The sequence below is a fragment of the Hibiscus syriacus genome, unplaced genomic scaffold (genome assembly GCF_006381635.1).
Source record: "Hibiscus syriacus cultivar Baekdansim isolate YM2019G1 unplaced genomic scaffold, ASM638163v2 tig00111941_pilon, whole genome shotgun sequence".
Classification (NCBI taxonomy): Eukaryota; Viridiplantae; Streptophyta; class Magnoliopsida; order Malvales; family Malvaceae; genus Hibiscus; species Hibiscus syriacus.
Genome location: NW_024063217.1, coordinates 1,090,744 through 1,113,122, shown reverse-complemented (window position 1 = coordinate 1,113,122; position 22,379 = coordinate 1,090,744). Strand labels below are relative to the sequence as shown.

General features: G+C 35.5%; 2 protein-coding genes and 1 pseudogene across 2 annotated transcripts; all 3 read left to right on the top strand.

Moving 5' to 3' along the window:
- The first annotated feature begins 728 nt into the window (after positions 1-728).
- On the top strand, positions 729-1,482 carry LOC120173080 (non-specific lipid-transfer protein 8-like). The gene is made up of 2 exons (XM_039180365.1): positions 729-1,120; positions 1,224-1,482. The coding sequence occupies exons 1-2, from the start codon at positions 789-791 to the stop codon at positions 1,231-1,233; spliced, it is 342 nt and encodes a 113-aa protein (XP_039036296.1). The 5' UTR covers positions 729-788; the 3' UTR covers positions 1,234-1,482.
- Positions 1,483-2,270: 788 nt separating this feature from the next.
- Positions 2,271-6,759, top strand: LOC120173123 (probable methyltransferase PMT14). Its single transcript, XM_039180394.1, has 7 exons — positions 2,271-2,426; positions 3,281-3,947; positions 4,545-4,755; positions 4,946-5,228; positions 5,428-5,814; positions 6,217-6,294; positions 6,536-6,759. Exons 2-7 carry the CDS (start codon positions 3,612-3,614, stop codon positions 6,621-6,623), a joined length of 1,383 nt encoding a protein of 460 aa, XP_039036325.1. The 5' UTR covers positions 2,271-2,426; positions 3,281-3,611; the 3' UTR covers positions 6,624-6,759.
- A 3,127-nt stretch (positions 6,760-9,886) lies between these two features.
- LOC120173078 lies at positions 9,887-16,971 on the top strand (annotated as a pseudogene).
- Positions 16,972-22,379: the final 5,408 nt, after the last annotated feature.

Below are 22,379 nucleotides of genomic sequence, written 5' to 3'. Positions count from 1 at the left end.
TGTGCCTTCAACTAAGGGTTTATCTAATTCATGAATATGAATTTTTCTTCCAGTAAAAAAATTATTAAATTGTTTTCTTATAATTTTTTTTTGCCTTTCCGATTTTAAGGTTTTGTCTTGACTAATCTAGATTGATCCTCGTCGCACACTTGATTTTGGTGGATGAGTCTCTAGCAACAGATTTTTAAATATTATAAAGACAATTATTTAATTAGTTCAAATGTTGAATATATTTAATTTTTTTTCATTTTAATATTTTATCTATTATTATTGTTTGATATAAGCTTCTATGGTACTAGTTCTCGTATTATATGTACAAATATAAAGTTTAGTTAAGATGTTCAGTCATGGCAACACATAAGCAATAGATTTTCAACATGCTGTATACTCTTGTAAAAGAAGTAATCTTCCTGTATTCGACTGTTCTGCAAATCCCACCAGCTTTTATTTCTTATATCTTTAACCAACCACTTACTTTACCTTAAAATATATAAAACTACTTTGACAAAGCTCCCATTGATTAGATTAGGGTCGATGTCACCGTGTAAATAATTTCTCAGTGCTGGGCTCATTTCGTGTTCGACTGCATGAACCGACATGGCGAGGCTTCTTTGGTTTATATTTCAGAAGAATTCACCTAAACTTTCTTGGGTGTAAGAAACAATTAGCTAAAAATATTTTCTTGGATTGATGAGTTAGCAGTTCAAGCTTAGGGGCCTATAAATATCCAGCCCAAACCAGAAGCACCAGTCACCAATTCAAGCTAAAGGTTATACGCAAGAACAGCGATGGCTGGAAGAATCGAAATCTCGGTTATGCTTCTTCTATTGATCGCAACGACTTCGAATGCCGCCATTTCGTGCAGTGCCGTGATCAAGGACTTGAGACCATGTGTGAACTATCTGGTGAAAGGGAGCGGGAAACCGCCGTCAACTTGTTGTGCCGGAGCGTCTGCTCTGGCATCCGCGGCGACGTCATCGGCTGACAAGAAAGCTGCTTGTGCGTGCATAAAGTCTGCAGCTAAGAACATGAAACCCAAAAACGACTTGGCTCAGGCTCTTCCTTCAAACTGTGGAATCACATTGCCCGTCGCCATTTCACCGAACGTCGATTGTTCCAAGTACGTAATCCCTCGAAAAACTTGAAGAGAAAAGAATGTTCATCGACCGTTTTCCATATATCGATTCACTGTTCTTATCTAGTCGGCGTTTCCTTTTTTGCAGGGTTGGTTGAGAACTGGAAGTGCAGTGGTTGGACACATGAAGTAATCGAAACTCCGTTTTATAATGAACTAGAATCCTGCCTTGGTATTTGGATTCCTTCGATGAATAAAGCTTGATATCATCATCTACTGTTTCTGTTTTCACTTTCTCTGGTTTTATGTATCTGTGATCATGTCGTATTCAAATATTTTATTATTTTACACTTTGTATTATATTTATGGAGTATTTTAATGTTGGATTTCCCTCTGTACGTTATTTTTACCACATACGACAAATTTACTTGTATTCAGTGATGTAATATTAAAAATTAATTAATATCGCATTAATTAATTTATTTTAATGATTAAAAAATTATTATTATTTTTAAAGATTACGAATTCAAACATCAATCATTATAATAAAATGATTAAACGTTTATTATCGAAGAGTATGACAGGTACAAATTATATAAGAACATGTAAATAACCTATTTACAGAGGATAGGCGGAAGTTCCTATCCAATTACACAGAATCGTGTTTTTTATTATTAAAATTTAAGTTGAGTTAATTTTTTTTAGATTAGTGGAATTTAAGTTGGGTTAATTTAAACTAATTGAATCTCATACATTATTACTGCAAATAGTACAAAATATTGGAAGGAAAGTAAAATGTGATTGAACCGAAGTTTACCGAGGGTAGAGAAAGTGATCACACTGAGCCAAGCGGCCATGTGCATGATTAAGCCCCACCGTTTCCATTTGTTTAATGCTGGTCACCTGTCGGTCATAGTGACGGAGTAGGTGGTCCAATCCGACATTTCTAATAGATATATTTGAACAAAAAATATTGGGAAAAATGTTTGTTGGCAATCACGTTTCAATCTATATCTCCATCTGAATGCTCATGTATAATCTACCTTCTATTCCTATTTACCTCTTATAATCTCCATAACTGATCTAAACTATTTAGTGTCGGCAGGTAACTCATCTGAAGTAAACTAGGCAGGTAACTCATCAGTTTATATCTTAATTTGATCTCTTCTATTTTTGGTAGGAAACAACACACTACCTTCACTCTAAAACAAGCGTCTTTTATTGTTAATCTGTACTCTCTCTCTCTCTCTCTCTAATACTCTCCACTCATTTTGTACTACAGAGATCTAGACTCAGTTATTCAACCAGAAGGGCTCTGATTTGGAGCTCTTCCTTTCCGCCTTTCTTCTGGGTATTTCTCTTTGATCCAAGTTTCTTCTTTTAAGTTCAAAGTTCTTTGCTTTTTTTTTCTTGTTTGATCTGCGTGGACCTATCAACTGTTGCTTCTTTTAATTAATGGATCTCTCTTGTTCAGTTTATCCTCTGTTCTTTTATGTGTTTTCAGCTGAAAGATAATGTGAATTTGTTGAGATCAGTTTGATAAAAATGCCTGCTGTTTAGTTAATTTCTGAGGGTTTATGTTATGGATATTCATGCTGAGCTCTTCTGGTATTGCTTTTGAGGTTGTAAATCTTGTCTGTTTCTTGTAGATCAGTAAGTGTAAAGGAACTTTTAGCTTGTTGGAAGTGCAGTGGGTTAGTCTAAGAGCTTTAAAAGGGTAAAAAAAATGTAAAACTTTAGTTGTATTGCTAGGTGCTTGACTTGATTGTGTCTCACTGCTCTTTCTGTTCAAGTTTCTAAATGCTTGAAATCCTATTTTATACATATGTGTGTATGTATATCATAGATTGAGGCTTTCAATTCTGAAGATATCAAACTGTTGATAATGAGCTTCAAATGAAATCCTTTGTTTTAGTTGGGTTTGGTTATTTCGAACAATTATCGTCCGCAAAGTTGAAATTCTAATTACTTGGTTTATTTCTTGAGATTAGAATTGATCTAAACTCGAAGGATTTTAAGAATATTAGATTTGGATTTAATTTTTTTTGTATTTATTGGTTGAAGCAAGTTCTCTGTATCATTAATAACATTTGTGCAATTCAAATTCTAGGACTAGTTTCTCTTACATCACATTTTGCGATGTGCAGCTCTGACTTCGCCTTGTTTTTCCATGGAATATAATTATCTCCTAACTTTTTCTTACAGTGTGCTTTAGGGATTTTGTTTAATCATGGTATCCAAGAGCAATCCACCGGGCAACAAAAAACGGAGCCCACTATCTATATTTGCCGTGATTGCTTTGTGCGGTTTTTTTTATATTCTGGGAGCATGGTAGAGAAGTGGTTTCGGTAAAGGAGATAGCATAGCATTGGAGGTGACCAAGCAGACAGAATGCAACTTCTTCACAAATTTGAACTTCGAAACACATCACAATGATGTAGAGATTGTTGAGCCTTCCAAGCCGAAAGCTCAGGTGTTTAAGCCATGCGATGTGAAATACACTGATTACACCCCTTGCCAAGAGCAAGACCGAGCCATGAAGTTTCCTAGGGATAACATGATTTACCGGGAAAGACACTGTCCTCCTCAAGAAGAAAAGCTACACTGCCTCATCCCGGCACCCAAAGGGTATATGACACCATTTGAATGGCCAAAGAGTCGTGACTATGTCCATTATGCTAATGTTCCTCATAAAAGCCTGACAGTTGAGAAGGCTGTCCAGAACTGGGTACAGTTCAAAGGGAACGTGTTTAAATTTCCTGGTGGAGGAACTATGTTCCCTCAAGGTGCAGATGCGTATATTGATGAGCTTGCCTCAGTCATCCCGATAGCAGACGGTTCTGTCAGAACAGCGCTGGATACCGGTTGTGGAGTATGTTGTTTTCAATAATCCGTTATACATTTTTTTAGAATTTATGATGCCATTATTCATGTGCTTTCTTCAGCACAGTGGGAAGTATTGACGGTTGGAGGATGTTTAGTAATTTACAAAGCTACTTATTCGTTACTGATTTTATACTTTTGGAGATTGTGACCTTATTATTTGCTTTGAGTATCTGGATCCCATAAAATAGTGTATATGAGCATGCTCTTTAGTCATTGGATATACCATAGTGAGGGCATATTCAATCATTTGGGCTAACACTTAGTCCTCACTTGATAAGACCCCCCCCCATAGATGTTATGTTCCATAGGAATAGAGTTGTTGGTTAATAGTCTTTAGGAGAATTCGGATCATATAAGTTGTTGCTGATGAATCTTCATTAACTTACAAGTTTTGCTTTCATCGTTTGTTATGTTTTAGTCATCACATATACTCTTTATGCTATTGGAGCTGTCTTATCGGACACAGCCTGCCTGTATAGAATACTTTTTTATGTATTTATGCTTACAATCATCATAAGAGCATCTACTTCGGCATTTTTACTCGGTATAAATACCTGCACAAATATAACAAATCTTATCGTAGGTTGCAAGTTGGGGTGCGTCCATGTTGAAACGAAATGTTCTGGCTATGTCTTTTGCACCTCGAGACAATCATGAAGCACAGGTACAGTTTGCATTGGAACGAGGTGTACCTGCTGTTATTGGTGTTCTTGGATCTATAAATCTTCCATATCCATCAAGAGCATTTGATATGGCTCAGTGTTCTCGGTGCCTAATACCTTGGACTGCAAATGGTAAGTCATAGTAATGAACATGCTAGCTGTGAAATTGTGTGATACTTCTGTTCTATTTCACCCCACTTTTATGCATCATTATTAATTATTCATGAATGGTTAGAGATCGGAATTAAATGATAAAAGAAACGTCGGAGTTTAACAGTACCATGAATTTGATAACCTTTCTAGTGTGTTCTGGTTTATTCAGATGGGATGTACTTAATGGAAGTTGATAGAGTCCTAAGGCCTGGTGGATACTGGGTATTGTCTGGCCCTCCAATTAATTGGGAGACCTACTACCAAGTTTGGAAGCGATCTAAGGAAGATCTAAAGGCTGAGCAAAGAAAGATCGAAGAGTTAGCTGAACGTCTTTGCTGGGAGAAAAAATATGAGAAGGGAGATATTGCTATTTGGAGAAAAAAGGTTAATGAAAAATCCTGCCGCAGGAATTCTGCCAATATGTGTAAACCAAGGGCCACCGATGATGTTTGGTGAGTTAACTTGCCCAACAGTTCCATTTATTTACATTTGCATTCCCTAATCAATATTGGTTTGCTAGTCAATAAGAACTTTGTTGTTTCATCATTGATTTACAGTATCATTTCCACTCCCGACTCATTTATTTTGCGAGTCATTCTGATTTTATTTTTGTATTGCCACTTAAATTCTTACTTCTTTGGCATTTTTTAGGTACAAAAAAATGGAAACATGTGTTACCCCTTTCCCTAAGGTCAGTAGTGCAAGTGAAGTGGCAGGAGGGGAATTGAAGAAATTCCCAGCTAGGCTTTTTGCCGTTCCTCCTCGGATATCCAAAGGACTTATCGAGGGGATCTCAGCTGAATCTTACCAAGAGGACAATAAGCTTTGGAAGAAGCATGTAAATGCTTACAAAAGGATAAATAGATTGATTGGTACTACAAGATACAGAAATGTGATGGATATGAATGCTGGTCTCGGAGGATTTGCAGCAGCTCTGGAATCACCGAAGTCTTGGGTGATGAATGTAGTGCCCACCATTGCCAAGGACACCTTAGGTGTTGTCTATGAGAGAGGTCTCATTGGAATATATCACGACTGGTATGTCTCAATCGATCTTCTATGCGGTCTGTAATTATTGAATTCCCTTCTTCTTTTGTCATCCTAAATGCAAATACATTGTTTAGCATAGGGAAGTAAGTAGAACAATGAGGTTTACCACACCGATTTTATTTATTTTGTGGTATGCAAACCAGTGGAAAGTAGACTTGATTGTAAGGCTTCTCTTAGAAAGTCTTCATACATTAACAACCGGTTTCATGATGATGTTGATGTCGGACTCGCGATTTGTTAAATAAATTACTAAGTTTAATTCATATCAACGAAGGCCTTTATCACAGTGATTGAGGGCAATGGAAGTCATTGGCCGTATCGTATAGCTTTAGAAACTTCAGAAACGAACCCCACTGACTCTGCGACATTTTCATTTCTTACTTGTTGCAGGTGTGAAGGCTTCTCTACGTACCCGAGAACGTATGACCTTATCCATGCTAATGGTGTCTTTAGCTTGTACCAAAACAAGTAAGTCTCTTATCCATCGTTTTCTAGTGTGCCATTATTAGGAATCGAAGTAGTCAATATCGTTCAACATATAATTCAATACACATCCAGTTTAACCATGTTACATCTTTTAAGCCTTCTAAAATTAGATAATAATAAATGTTAGTTTTGATGAAGTGGAGTGTTATAAGTCAGTGGCACTATGTGAAATAGAAAGTCTTTTTATGCACTAAATACATTCTTCTGGAAATGATTTATACAGGTGTAGCTTGATGACATCCTTCTGGAAATGGATCGCATTTTGCGGCCTGAAGGGGCTATTATCTTCCGGGACGATGTTGATGCCCTAAACAAGGTAAGGAAAATTGCTGGAGGCATGAGATGGGACACCAAGATGAACGATCACGAGGACGGTCCCCTTGTGCCGGAGAAGATACTAGTCGCAGTTAAACAGTATTGGGTCGGTAGCAAAGGAAACAGCACCTCCGACGACGAATAAACCACATGAACATGTTATTTATTTGGGGATAAAAACACTCGAAAGCTAAGATTAAGATTTCAGCTGATGATAAAGTTGCTTAATACAAAGGAACTGAAGAGTTCCAATCAACAATCCTCAAAAGGAGACCCAGGTTGCTACATTGTGTTATTCATTATGTAGAGACTACTGTAGCTTCCCAAATAATTGTATTAAAACACAGGAATGCATAGTGATGAATGACAATAAAGATGCTATTTATGATAACCATTTTACAGATCTGCACATGCTTTCATTCGAATTCGATACGTGTTGGATGTTATCTTTTAAGAATAATTGTATGAACTAATTGGCTGACCTCGGATTCTGCATTTGCTCACTGCAGGACCGCAAGCATTCCACAAAAGTCTACTGATAAAAAGTGTTTTTGATGCCAGTGAAAAAGTGACTTCCAATATGGTGCTAGGCAAAGCAAAATGAACTTTTCCTGCTTACCTTGCTAAACTGAAGTACTTAACCATCAACATCCCACACCAACTAAACACCGATGAACTAGACACAAGTTCGGTAACGTAATTTGGTCTTCGGCTCCTCCGGGGTCAGTTCTCGGTAGCCGACGACTATACTGATCAGTCCACCAGCATAAAAATGGAGAACCCATCTTTCGTCAGTGCGAGTTGGTGAAAATGGTCACTTTTTACTGTTGGTTGTTGCTCAAATGGCTAATAGTAGGACTCTTCATGTGCTGCAGCAAAAATGAAAAGCAACTGATCTAAAGAGTTGTATTTCACGGATTTATGATCAATGCAAATCATTACATGATTTACTGGGAATCAACACTCTGATTTAGATAGGGAACGATATGAGAGACCCTGTCCATGTCCGAACCTTCCTGTAAAAGCTCAAAAGCCGCACTACAATCCGTTTCGATAATTACATTCTGCAATCCTAACTCCCAAGCTGCTGCCATACTTTCGTAGATGTCTCAAAGCTCAGCATCCAATACTGAGCACCGACCAAGGGCCTTTGTAAAACCGAGCCACCGATTACCAAGAGAGTCACGAATAACCCCTTCACAAGCAGAGAGACCGGATGATGGGTTACGGGCGCCATCCGCATTTATCTTCACCCAGACATCCGGTGGGGGTCTCCAAGCAGCAATTTCACGATGAGTTCGAGGAACAATCGATTAGGGCCATGAGCAGCAGGATGTAAAGTATTAATATATAAATACCGGGAAAGTAGAAGTTTGGTTAAAACTAGAAAATTTTATTAAAGTAGATTTCTATTTTATTTAGTTTTCTTTTGTAATCAAGTATTAATCTCTATAAATAGATTCTAAGGGTCAGGGCTATATATTAAAGTTATTTTTTTCACCAAAATCCTCTTGTATTTTTTCTTTATATTAGTAAAATTTTTCTCATATGCCGGTGATTTTTCTCTTTTGGGTTTTTCACGTAAATATTGGCGTTCTTTGTTTTTCCTTTTCGATCGTGTTTATTTGTTTGTCGATAATCATCGTTTTGATATTATAACAATATCCAAATATATAGTATTAATTAGGCTTATTGCTCAAATAAGTACTCAAGCTATATATTTTTTGTCAAATAAGAGCCTATATTTTTTTTGACTATTTGAGTGTCTAAGATTACAAACCTTGAGCACTTTAGATGTTTGGGTTGTCAACGACTTTAGTTTTCCTCGTTAAGTGACTTGTGTCACAATATGATAATTTTAAAAAAATTATATAAAATTAAAAAAATTATCTATTTTTAAAAAGAAAAACATAAATTTTGAAATAACCCCTAAACTTTAAAAACCTTCATTTCAACCCCTAAACACAAGCCGACAATCGCTCTTTGCAATCGAAGAAGCTCCATTTGACCTCCCCTCCCCCCGAAGATCAAAACCCCTATAAAATCGTGACCGATTGACGATCGATCGACGACAAATCGACGATTTAAATCCCACGAACCCTAGGATGAAAATCGCGATCTCGCGCGATTCCGATGATGAATCAACAACAACTACGACAATATATAACTATGATGATGGCAAGGACTACGTCGACAGCGGTGGTCATGGCCAGAGAGGGCTACAATTGTGGATTAAGGTTAGGGTTTGAGGTTGTTTTATAATATAATAAAAATTAGGTTTTTTTATAAATATAATAGTGTTTTTAATATTTGTAAAAAAAATAAATTTTAAAATTATTATTGTTGGAAAAATTAACGTCGTTGACGGCTAAGTACATTTGAAAATTAAAGTTTGAAAAGACAATTTTAGGAAATTAAAGTATGGGTATTTTCAGTTTAGGTACATTTAGTACGTCAAATTTATTCACCTAAGATAAAGCAGTTTTAAGATCCTCCCAATTACTTTTATTTAGCTCAAAACTTTAATAACAATTACTCCATATTATGTGGTCTACAAGTGATTAACAGCGACGTTACACTACACACAGCCAACCACCTCCTCTCAAAAGCCGCAGTTTTACGTCTACATTTTTCTTCCCATTATTTTCAGCCTTAAATCTTTCCTTATGCAGCCAAAATGGAAGAGCTTGTAGTAGTTGAAATAAAAATCTATCTTCCCTAAATCTTGTTTATCCCCTAAACTATATAGTAATTCTCCCTGAGCTTCTTCCTGGGTTCCCCCCCCCTTATCTTTCGGTTGTTTTCTTCTTTTATTGCATGCAACTTCATTTTCAGACACCAAGACAAGTGGGTCTTCCTTTCTTTTTCTTCTTGCATAAATTTTGGGCATATTTGATTTTTCTTCTTACCATGCATGAAATGGTCTCACTTTCAATGATTCCCATGCTTTTCTATGTTCTGATGAGTTTTAAGGACAAAAGATAAGATCTTTCTCTAATTATCGTTTGGATTTTGTAAATGGTTGACTACCTGACATTGCATGCATATTAATCTCATCATGCATTAGAATTTGATTAAGGTATTTCTGTTCATTACACCCTTTTTTTCACCCTTTTTTTTCTTGAGTCAATCTTCAGAGATTGGTTGAAAATCTTTTTGCATTTGCAATGTGGGTTATCAGATCAAAGATAAAACTTTTCTTCGTGGGAAAATTCTGGTGGTGATTGCAGAGATTTGGGTAAGCAGTAAATTGCAGTACTTGTCGGGTGCCGAAGAAAGGATGCCAAACCAGCTATGGTTTACACTGCAGATGATTTGTCAGCATGGAAGGATTTTCCGAAGGGTCTCAAGGTCCTCCTTGAAGAAGACGCCAATTCTGCTTCCGAGTTAAAATCAAAGCTTGAAGCTATGGACTATATTGGTACCCTTTTTACCTAAATTACAAGTCATTAGTTTCTTTCTATTTTCAAAGCATATCTGCTACCTGCTATATCCCCATTGCTTTGGATTAATAGTTTTTGGTTTTTTTAAGGAAGTTTGTATTTGGATTGAAGCAGCAAATAAATCTTGGAAATTTTGTGGTCATGAGGTCTACAAAAAGGAATCAACTTGTTGCATTAGCTTGATTATTCTATTAATAGATTTCCCTCTCCACATGAACATTTAAAGTAACAAAAGGTAATTATTTTTGCAGCTATGGATGTTTTAATACTCAATTTGATGGAAAAAAAGGTATAAATCTTTTTCCCCTTTTATGAGGTGGGGCTGAAGGCTTTTATATAGAAAATTTTCCTTTAATAGTATATCAAATTTCAGACTTTAGTTGTTCTGGTTGCCTATTTCAGTTCAGTTCAGTTTCCCTCTTTAAAGATCTCCTGTTTTCAGTGAAATAAATTTATGAAAAATAAAATACTTTCTTTTGCAAATGGTAATTAAATATTAATGGTTAGACATCTTTATAGTAATCTCATGGAGTTTCTATATCTGTTCCTACTTACCTATGTCTCTCCGAATGTATCATGTATGAGAAAAGTTATTGTGCATCTTACAGTTTATACCTTCTGCGACGAAAATGAAGCAATTTCGGCGGTTTCAAGTAGACCTGAAAGTTTCCATTTAGCCATTGTAGAGGTAATGAATGGATAATTAAACATGGTGTTAGACCTTCAGCATGGTCTTTGTATTGGCACTTGTACTAGTTTCTCACTAGAAATTTTATAATATAAGCTACTTTGGCTTTGTCATACGGAGTAATCCTTTGCAATACTTTAGTCCTTCACATGCAACTTTATACTAACAGCATGTTGATGCAGGTTAGTACAAACAATAACAATGGGAGTTTCAAGTTTCTAGAAACCGTGAAGGATTTGCCCACCATTAGTAAGTTCGGAAACTCCGACTGCCTGGTTTTGCTGTAGATCTTCGAATTATATCCATGTGAAACACTGCTTAATCACCCAGCAGATGGATTTTTATTGGCATATGTGATAGTAATCATGGTTGTTTGACATATTGTCTATTTTTTAATGCTGTTGTAAATCATTTTCATTTCAGTGTCTTCAAACATTCATTGCATCAGCACCATGATGAAGTGCATAACGGTAAGATTTATTCCAGCATACCATACACTGAGCAGTTTTTCATGTGTTTTCTGCTGCGCATTGTGTTGTCAATTCAAAAGATATTAGATTCTTAGTGGTCTTAATCTTTTCTTCTTCTTACCCTACTTTCCATAGAGAAACTTTGGACTTTTCCGATGATATTCAGTGCATTAACGAACTTCAAAGTTTCATTATACTAGTCATCCTGAATGAAGTCATATAGTGGTGCCTATGTTCTTTTCCACACACACATAATGGCTAATGCTTTGCCATCTTATTTTCAGCTAGGTGCAGTTGAGTTTCTTAGGAAACCGCCGTCTGAGGAGAAACTACGGAACCTATGGCAACATGTGGTTCATAAGGTTGATCTGGATACTGCTTGAGTTACGTTGGAATATACATGTAAATGGAAACTAAGGTACTTCGTTATATAAATTCTCATTTTATTAGTCCTTTACAGGCATTCAATGCTGCAGGCAAAGACATTTCTGAATCACTAAAGCCTGTTAAAGAATCCTTGGTTCCAATGCTGCATTTACGATTGGAAAGTGGAGAACCTATGAATGAAGACTCGGATAAAACCGAATATGCATCTGTCATTCATGAAAATGACCCTGAACCATCAACAGCGAGTGATAAGTACTCAGATCCTTCAAAACCACAACTAGAGATGGGAGGAAGGCTTTTAGCCGATGGAGATTGCCAAGATCATACTAACTGCTCGACTGAAAAAGAGAGCAATGAGCAGGATGGAGAATCCAAATCCATCGAAACTACTAGTGACAATACAATTGCTGAAGTAACTGTTCCAGTTGGCCAACCTCAGGGACCAAGAGAAACAAAAGTAAGAGAGGAGGCTGACTTAGTTGACGGTACCAAGGGTGGGAGTACCATGTACTCTCAAACACAAAATGGAGTAAATAACAAAGATTCTTATTCTGTTGCCGAAAACCCCAATACAGTTTCTGGTATTCACGGCACTTATCCGATCAAACTAATCTGGAAAAAATGAAGGTAATATAGCTTATGATATGTATGTATATATAAATTCATTTCTCGTCTTTTATTGGCAAAATTTTACAAGCTTTTAAAAGGCAACAACTTCATCTTATTCCGGTAAAGAAAAACGTGCAATGGAGAAAGAAAAGGAGATGACAAAGACTCGGAAACGAGTTTTCACCAGACGTATGCTGGTCGGATTGAGGCATTACGGTAATTTCCCTCTTCCTCCGCATGATGCTATGAATGATGTATTGGCTACCTTGGCCCGTGAGGCTGGTTGGACAGTTGAGCCCGACTACACTAAGTACAGACAATCTCCTACGCCCCAAAATCAACAAAATTTGGGAACTTATTTAGTGAGGTCAGGGTGGAAACATAAGGTCGGAAAGATTTCTGTAGTACAAGCAACACCATCTCTTCCTATCGCTGATATTGATCTTGATGGAACCAAGGAGAGCACCACGATAGAGCACTCCAATGAAAAGTTTTCTGAAGTAACGAGAAGGAGAAGAAATGGGTTTTATAATTCGTCGAAGGAAGGTCAACCAAGAATCGAAAATGGGTTCAGAAATGGTTGTCAAACCATTATTTATCAAAAACCTTCCAGAGACGATCCATTGGAAGAGACTTGGGTCTATATTTGGCACACACAGTCAAGTTATTGATGCCTTCATTCCTAAAAAAAGAAACTCGAAAGGGGTTCGTTTTGGGTTTATTCGCTATGCAACAATTGAGGAAGCCAGGATAGCGATATCAAAGATGAATGGTAATCATATTTATGACAACAAAGTTAGAGTCTTTTTGGCTAAATATAAACCCCGACAGTCTTACTGGAGAAAGTCCTCGGCAGTTGTTCACCTAAAGTCTGGGATGGAAGATATTACGAGGAATAAACTCTCTGAAGTTGAGGGCGTAGTGGACGAAGATAAACTACACGTGTTGAGTAACTGTCTTGTGGGGTGGTGCAAGAACTTTATCAAAATTGGTAATTTTGCTAACCAAATTCAAGCCAAAGGACTGGCTGGCTTCACGCTAATGAGAGTTACTGGAAATGTGGTTCTGATGGTTTTTGAAGACTGATTCGTTGAGAATTGTGAAGGATGATAAACTAGAGACTCTTGCATAATGGTTTTCCAGAGTGGAAACTTGGTCAGAGAGCCTAGTGGTGGAGTGCCGTCGTGTCTGGTTAGTTTGCGAAGGTATTCCTTTTCACGCTTAGAATTGGAATACTTTCAAAAACATTGCAACAAAATGGGGCAAATTATTAGCAATCGACAACAGTTGTGAGTTTCCATCGTCTTTTGATCGGACTAAAATTCAAATACTCACAAAGGCTCAAGGGAGAATTGATGAGTTGTTGAGTTGAAGGTCGGCGATAATTTATTCAAAATCATGGTGCACGAAGTTGATCATTCCTTCAAACCTAATTCTTGGGTCCCCGAAGATTGCGATATTTCATTAGAACTTGTTCCTTCAATTGGATCTTAATTGCTCGGCAGCTATATTCAAAGGCGTTTATTTTAGTTTTTGGTTGTAAATGTTGGTTTTTATTGCATTAGAAGGTGTTGTTAGATGGGTTAATAGGATAACCATTTTAGAGGCTCATGTCTTAGTTAAAGAAGGAATTGGTTGAACTAGTGTTGTTGTTTATGGGTGGTTTAAGGTTGTTTCATGTCTATCTGTTTCTGTTAAGGGTGTTTACTAGGTTGTATCTTATGTAATTTCTTATGTTCAATAAAATCCTAAGGCACTCTTTTCCTCCTTTCGCTGATTAAGGAGCTACCCTACTAGCTCTATTAATCAAGAAGGGATTTTTTAATGAGGCCTGAAATTCTTATATAAAAAAAAAGAACTCAACTGCATATCTTGAACTTGACCGGTAGTCCTGCCACTATCTTTTGTCAGATACCAGCTTAGGAAGCATGTCTTACTGAGAGCATTTGCTAATCACTAATCGACTGTCACATGATCACACGGTTCCATCTTGTTCAAAACTGAAGTCTTAGGTGATTATTTTTTGAGATTTTAAAACTTTTCGACATTTAGAAAGCCATTCACCAGCTATCCGCAGACTTTACTTCCAGTTCGTTCATGTCATTATTTGCTTTCATTGTCAACAACTTCAGATTACAACACAGTTTTAGAGGAAGTATATTGTTAACATATGTTGTCTTTTTTTCCTTCTTGTCTTCTTTGTTATAAGTCCTAAGATCAAGTCTTCGTAATCAAGGAAAAAGTTGAAAGAAGTTGGTAGGATGGGTTGTAATCAGGCCCGTCCCAAAAAATATGTGATCCTGTGCTACTTTATTAAAATGAGACCCCAAAATATTTTATAATAATTCAAAATTGGTTAATGTTTTTGATAATGTTTATAGGGTTTTGTTGTATTGGGTGGTTGATGAGTTACAGAAGTTAGATTTTGGTTAATATTTTTTAGGAGTTGTTTTCTGGCCTTGTTATAGGAGGCAGTTTGCATGGTTTAGGTTGTACATGCCCTGTTTGGCTGTTGTATTGGTGGAATTATTTGTTTGGTAATAAAATTTTTGAGGTACTATTTTCCTCCTTCCAATGTCCGTTGAGATACATTTTTGTATTACGATGGTTATGAAGGGCTTTTTAAATGAGACCTCCCTTTCTTATAAAAAATGTAAAATGTCAAAATTTAAGAGGATTGAAACTATGATGGATATAAATAAGAATCTTTTGTCCATTAAACACTATAAATTTGATGATTCTTTTAGGAAGAATTGATTACAATTGAATTCTTGAGATAATAAGGGAGAAAATTAGAAGGTTTTTTTGTGGAAAATAATTTTTTCTAGGTTAGCAGATTTTTTTTTCAAAGTGTGGGGCTCTTAAATTTTGGGGCCTTGTGATGTATCACATGCTACAGTTGTCAATGGACGGCCCTGCCTGGCTGTAATGTTTGCAATATCTCTTAATGCGTAATATCCTAACTTTCCATCATGCATAGACTTGAAAATGAGTTCCCATGAAACTTTTATAGTTTTATCTATTGATTTTGAAATTTGAACATTTATGAAGTAATATTTTATACAATTATATATTGGTGTAGAAATCAAGTACTTAGTTTGTGTCTGATTTCTCAGGTTGACTGGACTCCAGAACTCCGCAAGAAATTTGTACAGGCAGTGGACCAACTCGGTATAGATCAGGCCATCCCTTCTCGAATACTAGAGCTAATGAAAGTAGAAAGCTTGACACGGCATAACGTTGCTAGTCATCTTCAGGTCGGTATCAGTTTTGCCTTTATGATAAACGTGCCAACTGATTGTATAATTCCCGTGCCTTTCATTCAATGTGTAATGCACTGCTTGTTCCTGTTGAAAATTCATTTCTGGTTACAGTTGCTTCAAAAAAATGGTTTCCTTTGTTAGTCTAGCCAAGCCTAGTGATCAGATTTTGCCCTTTTCTTCGTCAGCTCGAACACCGCTGAATAAGCTTTATACTCTTAGCTGAAAACGATTTGCCTGTTGTTTGTGAAGCAGAAATATAGAATGCATAGAAGACGCATTTTACCCAAGGAGGATGATCGAAGGTGGCCTCAGAGAGATCACATGCAAAGGAGTTGTTATCCACATAAACCAATCATGGCCTTTCCACCACATTACTCGAATCATATTGTCCCGGTTGGTCCACCCTATCCCATGTGGGGACCACCTCATCATCCATCCAGCATCCAGATGTGGGGCTCACATGGTTACTCCCCGTGGCAACCAACTGAATGTTGGTATTGGAAGCCATATCCAGGGGTGAGTTTATTATCGTCTACACTTTCCTATTTTTTTTAACTACTGGGCATACTCCATTAACCAGTATGTTACATTGCATAGACAAAGATATGAAATGCAGCTACATTACATAGATATATGATCTTTTTTACTTTTTCTTTTCTATGATTCAGGGGCATGCTGATGCATGGGGTTGCCCTGTTATGCCCCCTCCTCTTGGAGATGGTTCTACATTCACTCAAGTGAGTAGTTATCAACATGCATAGAATGATCCTTTCCATATATATATATATATATATATGAATGAATTTTAATATTTTTTCGGGTGTTCCGGTTGATGTGAATCTTCAGAATGCATCTGTATTTCATTGTTCTGGCTTCGTGGATAACAGAAGTGGCATGCCTCAGAATACTGTTGAACATCAGCCGGTAATCCATCTTTTGTTAAGCTTTTTAGTTTCAGCCAGTTCCATTACATACGTTTAAACCTACACGCGGGGACATGGGAATCGTTACCAAAAGAAAGCTGCAGAGTGTCTTTTTGCAGGATGAATGAGCTACCACTTTTATTTTGACTCTGATGAATGTGTATATGTTTGAATGCATTAGCAGGCAGAGGAGGTAGTTGACAAGATTGTGAAGGAAGCCATAAACAAGCCAAGGTTACCTTTGCCTTTAGGCCTCAAGCCACCTTCCGTTGATAGTGTGCTAGCTGAGCTCTCCAGACAAGGCATCTCCACCATCCCTCCTCACAGCGACGGTCGTAATCTATCCTGACATGGCACTACGTGACTGGTTCGTTCGGATCACCCTTTTTCTGCTGCGCATTGAACTATTTCGAGCCCCCATCATTCACTCATGAAAGTGGGAAAAAGAATATAAAAAAAATGCATGTGCATATACGTGCTGTGTGAATGAACTATTTCGAATGAGTTTTAACGTTAAGAGAGTAATGTGCCTTACCTACCATTACATTTAACACTTGTTGATAATTTGATTCGATCTATCATCAGAATGAGAAGATCGATCGTCTTCACGAAATGATCGGACTGAAAATCAATGCAGATCTTCAAATTATAGCATATGAAACTCCGTTAAATTACTCCGGACATAAATGTTCATTGGCGGCTGTGATATATCATGGTTGCTGGGCTTATTGTCTAGTTCCTAATGCTATTGCAACTCATTTTCATAAGCCAAGGAATTTTATTGCAGACGAAAGTAGGATTGACAGCAAAATAAATATTATCATTTAATATACTTTATAGTCAATAAAGTTATAGTTAAATAATTAACTTATTTTTCTATTAATATAATTTAAACATTTCTTACTATTGTTTAACATCAGTATAATTTTAATTTTATTAAATAAATATGAATTTTTTTTAAACTCGACCAATTAATAGATCTTAAATCCGTATTGTGTCTAAAATTTGGGCTGCTACGATTGGGTTTCACCACAAGTTGCAGCTGAGTTCAGGCTTCTAAAGTCTTTTGCAATAATCAAAGTCCATTTAACATTGTGATTTTATTTGAGGGAAGACTGTTGTTGGAGTTTTCTATTCTGTTTATAAAATTAAAACATTATACCGTCAACTTAACAAATAATATTTTTTTATTATATATCATTTATATAGATTAAATTTATTTTTTATAATTTAATTACTTTTTCTTCATTTCAAATGGTAAAGTATACAAATGAACCCCAACTATAGAACATTATTTTGTTGAGTCCATCGATTATTGAAAGTTACAAAATACTCCTCTGACTATAACACATTGCTTTGATCAACTATAGGACACTGCTTTGTTGAGTCCATCGACTATTAAAAGTTACAAAATATTCCTCTGACTATAACACGTTGTTTTGATGAGTCTCTCAATTATTAAAAGTTATAAAATAGTCACCCGAGTATTCATATGTTCCAAACTTGTCATTTTTTGTTAAAAATTGACATTCGTCTGAGCTGAACGTGAATTTACACACTGGGATATGATAAAATACGATCAAATAACTGTTTAAGTTGTATTTTTTAGATCGAGTCTTTGTTTATATTATGTTTTTGAGCTAGTGTTTGAAACATTATATCCTCGATCAAATGCTTGAAAGTAACGGTGGTGCTAGTAGACATCATGAAAAATAAGATTTTATCATATCTCAATCATCATATTAACATCCAACTCAGATGATTGATAATTTTTTTAACGAAAAAACGAGTTCGAAACATATGAATAGTCGAGTGATCATTTTGGAACTTTTAATAACGTGTGACTCAACAAAGCAGCTTAGGGGTGGCAATTGGGTGGGGGAAAATCGAAAACCGTGGGGATCCGAACCGACAGAGATGGGAAATAACTGAAATCTTCACCCACGAGGATGGGGCTGAGGAAGTTTTATCCCCAAATCTCAAATAAGGATGGTGACGAGGATTGCTATATTTGAACCTTGGGGATAACCGAACCGTACCCGTGTGAATAACCGTGGGGATCCCCGAAAAATATTCGTAGAGGTCCTCGATATTTTGCAAAATTTTTAAAAATATATTTATAATCATTTACCTATATACCTTTAATATATATTTCAATAAAAAATTATAAATGATAAGATTGTGAGATTATGTGTTGCCACTATTACACCTCAAAGAAACTAAAATTGAAGTTTAGATATTTTCTCATTTAATATACATTGATTTGTTGAGATTAAAAATGATTAAGATTATACATATACATTGGGTGTTAGATGAATATTGATTTTTGAAACTTTCATATTATAGATAGAGACCAATTTAAGACAATCTGATATATCTTACAATTTTTAGGTGTTACATTGATTTAAAAAATGTTTGTTTATTTTTTGGGATGGGGATTAATCAAAACCCGTAGGGATTTATAAGGGATGGGTATGAGGAGAAAAAAAATCCCCGAAACATATAATGGAGATTTTTCAAAACCGTACCCGCAAGTGTTGGGGACGAAATGGATAATGCAAAACCATCCCCACCCCGCCCCGTTGCCACTCCTAAATCAACTCCATGTAGTCATAGGACTATTTTATCATTTTTAATTGTTAGAGGACTAAAAAACAATACTCTATAATCAGGGACCATCTGTGTACTTTACCCCATTTCAAAATCGTGCTTAAGTAGCCATATTCAACCTTTGGGTGTGAACATCATCAAAAGAAAAAAAAAACTTTGGGTGTGAACCAATGTGTTGAAGAGTAGTTGTTGAAAGTAGAGTCCCAAAAGAGAGGTCAACGAAACGTCCCGTCGTTTTCCATTCCATCTAGATTGATTTCCCAACACACAAACGCCACTAGTTGGTTTAAAAAAGTTGCCTTAAATCATAAATGATCCCTCAACTTAGCAAGTTTGATCAAATTGGTCTATAAACTTTTTTGGTAGAGTCAAATTGTCCCTAAACTCGATAAAATTGCTATAAAAGCTCAAGAGTCAATTTGACCAAACTCATCAAGTTCATGCATTTATTTGACTAAAAAATTACACCACCACAATACCATGTACAACTAAAAACCCTTCACACTTAAATATAAAGACAAATATCCCCTACGATAATTCAATATCCTGTTTGAGGATTGTCATGGAAATGAACCATCAACAAGAAAGCTTTTGTCGATGAGTCATTCATGGTGGTTTGTCAGGACTAAGGCCATCGTTATTTCTAATTATTTTAAATTCTCATGTAATTTATATTTTTTATATTTTTAATTAATAATAATATTTTTACCCCTTAAAATTTTATAAGTTCGTGATAGAATATAACTATGAGTCTGCTGCGTAACTACCCAACTGACTGGAAATCAGGTAAACGAAACTGACTGATATTACAACAAACTCAGAGTTATATTCTATCACGAACTTATAAAATTTTAAGGGACGAAAATATATTATCAATTAAAAATATAAAAAAAATATATAAATTACATGAAAATTTAAAATAATTAGAAAGAACGATGGCCTTAGTCATGACAAATCACCATGAATGACTAATCAACAAAAGCTTTCTTGTTGATGGTTCATTTCCATGACAATCCTCAAACAGGATATTGAATTATTGTAGGGGATATTTTTCTACTTTTTATATTTAAGTGTGAAGGGTTTTTGAGTTGTACATGGCGTTGTGGTGGTGTAATTGTAAAAGAAAATGACTAATTACATCCACTTATCGAATTGCATGTACCTTTTCTTTGTGGTGATCCTTGAGTTGCAACAATCAAAAGACCCAAACAAAACAAGAAGGAAAACAGGGGGTCGGTTTTGCTATTTTCCCTTTGGGTTTTAACGGTGTAATGGCTTTTTTAGTACATTTTCAAAGTTTACTGGAGCATGTAATTATCAGGTTAGAGTTTGAAAAATCTAAAAAAAAATCCAAACTTGAAAAGGTTAGAGCTTGAAAAATCTAAATCCGAGACCGACCCAAACTCAAATATAAATTTAATACTAAAAATATCGAATTAATATTGAATATTTTTTATAAAATAGTAATTTTTAAGAAAGTAAGATTAAGATTATCACTAAAATACAAAAGCTAAATGGTATTATCACCTAATTTTTTTAGTTCTTCAATTTTTTGACAGCACATTTCACTCACATTATTATTATTATTATTTGTAGCATCCGCAGTACTGCTTTATGTGTAAAACCTGTAAGCCGATCAAAGATGCAAAACACATATTCACATGCAAATTTGAAATAATAATCCATAGATGTATATTTACGTACACTTTTTTTTAACAGTTATTCTTTAAACCCTAAAAAGTTGGATCTTCACGTTCCTGGGGTTCCTTCCATTCACAGTTGGGGAATGTGTGCATCTGTTTATTACAGCAAACTGAATTTGCAGCATCGCATTTAACTTTGCCTCAGACATCCAACTGTCATGTCATGAGGCATGAGCTTTAGGGTATAAAGCCAATAAAGTGTAAACAAATATATTCGAAGCATTTGGATACTGCTTCCAAGTGAAGGCTGTATAGATGTGCATGTATTTTGTCCACTCATAGACAGGACGGTGTTAAATAAAGAAATAAATATTTTTAGAATTTTTTATATTAAAAAAAAATTATTATTACTTTTATAAAATAGGGTAAATTCTAAATTTTATCTCTCACCTTTCTTCTTACTCCTATTTTGGTCACTAAAACTTAAAAATTTTCAATTTACTCACTGAACTTTTGATTTGCTCCTATTTCGGTCACTCCACCCTTAATATAACTGAGCATTTCTCTATTAAAAAATCATGAAATGACCAAAATATTTCTTATTTTTGTGGAAAAAAAACCCTTGATTTTTCAATTTGATTTCTGGACGATGAAACATCTTCTTCCAAATCCCAACAATGGGGAGGTAGAGGAGGAAGGGAGTTGCATTTCTTGATCTCATGTTGATCGTGTGATGGATACTGTATATCATAATTGTTTAAGGTTTTATGAGTTTTGAGGTTTGAGTTGAATTTCACGAGTTTTAAAGTGACGTTGGTAAAATTTGAACATATTGAGTAGTAGGAGAGATGACACGAGTTCAACATTGTCTTGAGTGGTCAGAGAAGATGCTGAAGAATGATGATTTCAATGTCACAGAGATGAAACTATAAAACTTTCATCTTTGGAGGAAGAAGATGAAATCCAAAAGAAAAAGAAAAGAAAAGAAAAGAAAAGGATGTGGATGACATGGGGATGCCATGTCAACAACATTCCACATCAACACACATAGTTGTTATATCACTCATCTATTTTTGATTTAAAGATCGTGTGACCAAAATAGGAACATATCAAAAGTTCAATAAAAAATTAAAAAAATTTAAACATTAATAGGAGCAAGGAGAATGTTGAGTGATGAAATTTATAATATATCCAAAAATATTATTTATTAATTTTTGAAATTTCGATTTTATAATTTCACCCCAATTTTGCAATAATGGATTAATTTGATGGGTACATAGAATAGTTGGTTCTTCCATGTCACTTCATTCTTATCCTTTTATCTTTATTTTCTCTTTCTGAGATTTCATTTCTTTTTAATCTGTGGTCACCATGGGGAAAAGAAAAGTAAGGGTTAAGCTTGGAACAAAAGATAGATCTTTGCAGTGCTTGGAACAGCTGATGTGGACTAAAGCCAAGACATGGTTGGACATTTTAAGTGTAAAAAAAAAAAAAGCTTTGCCAATATATACTTTGAAGTTGGCCTCTTTCTACATTATTCTTCCTTGGGGACCAAATCCTTTTTTAGTGTGATTTGTCATTTGATGACCATGACTTATAGTTCTGTTTTAATTGTATAATATGTATTTAATCTATTCAAAAAATAATATGTGGAAATAAGATGACATGTTGAATCAACTCGTTAGAGGTATAATGATGAGTGGTCGATATAATATA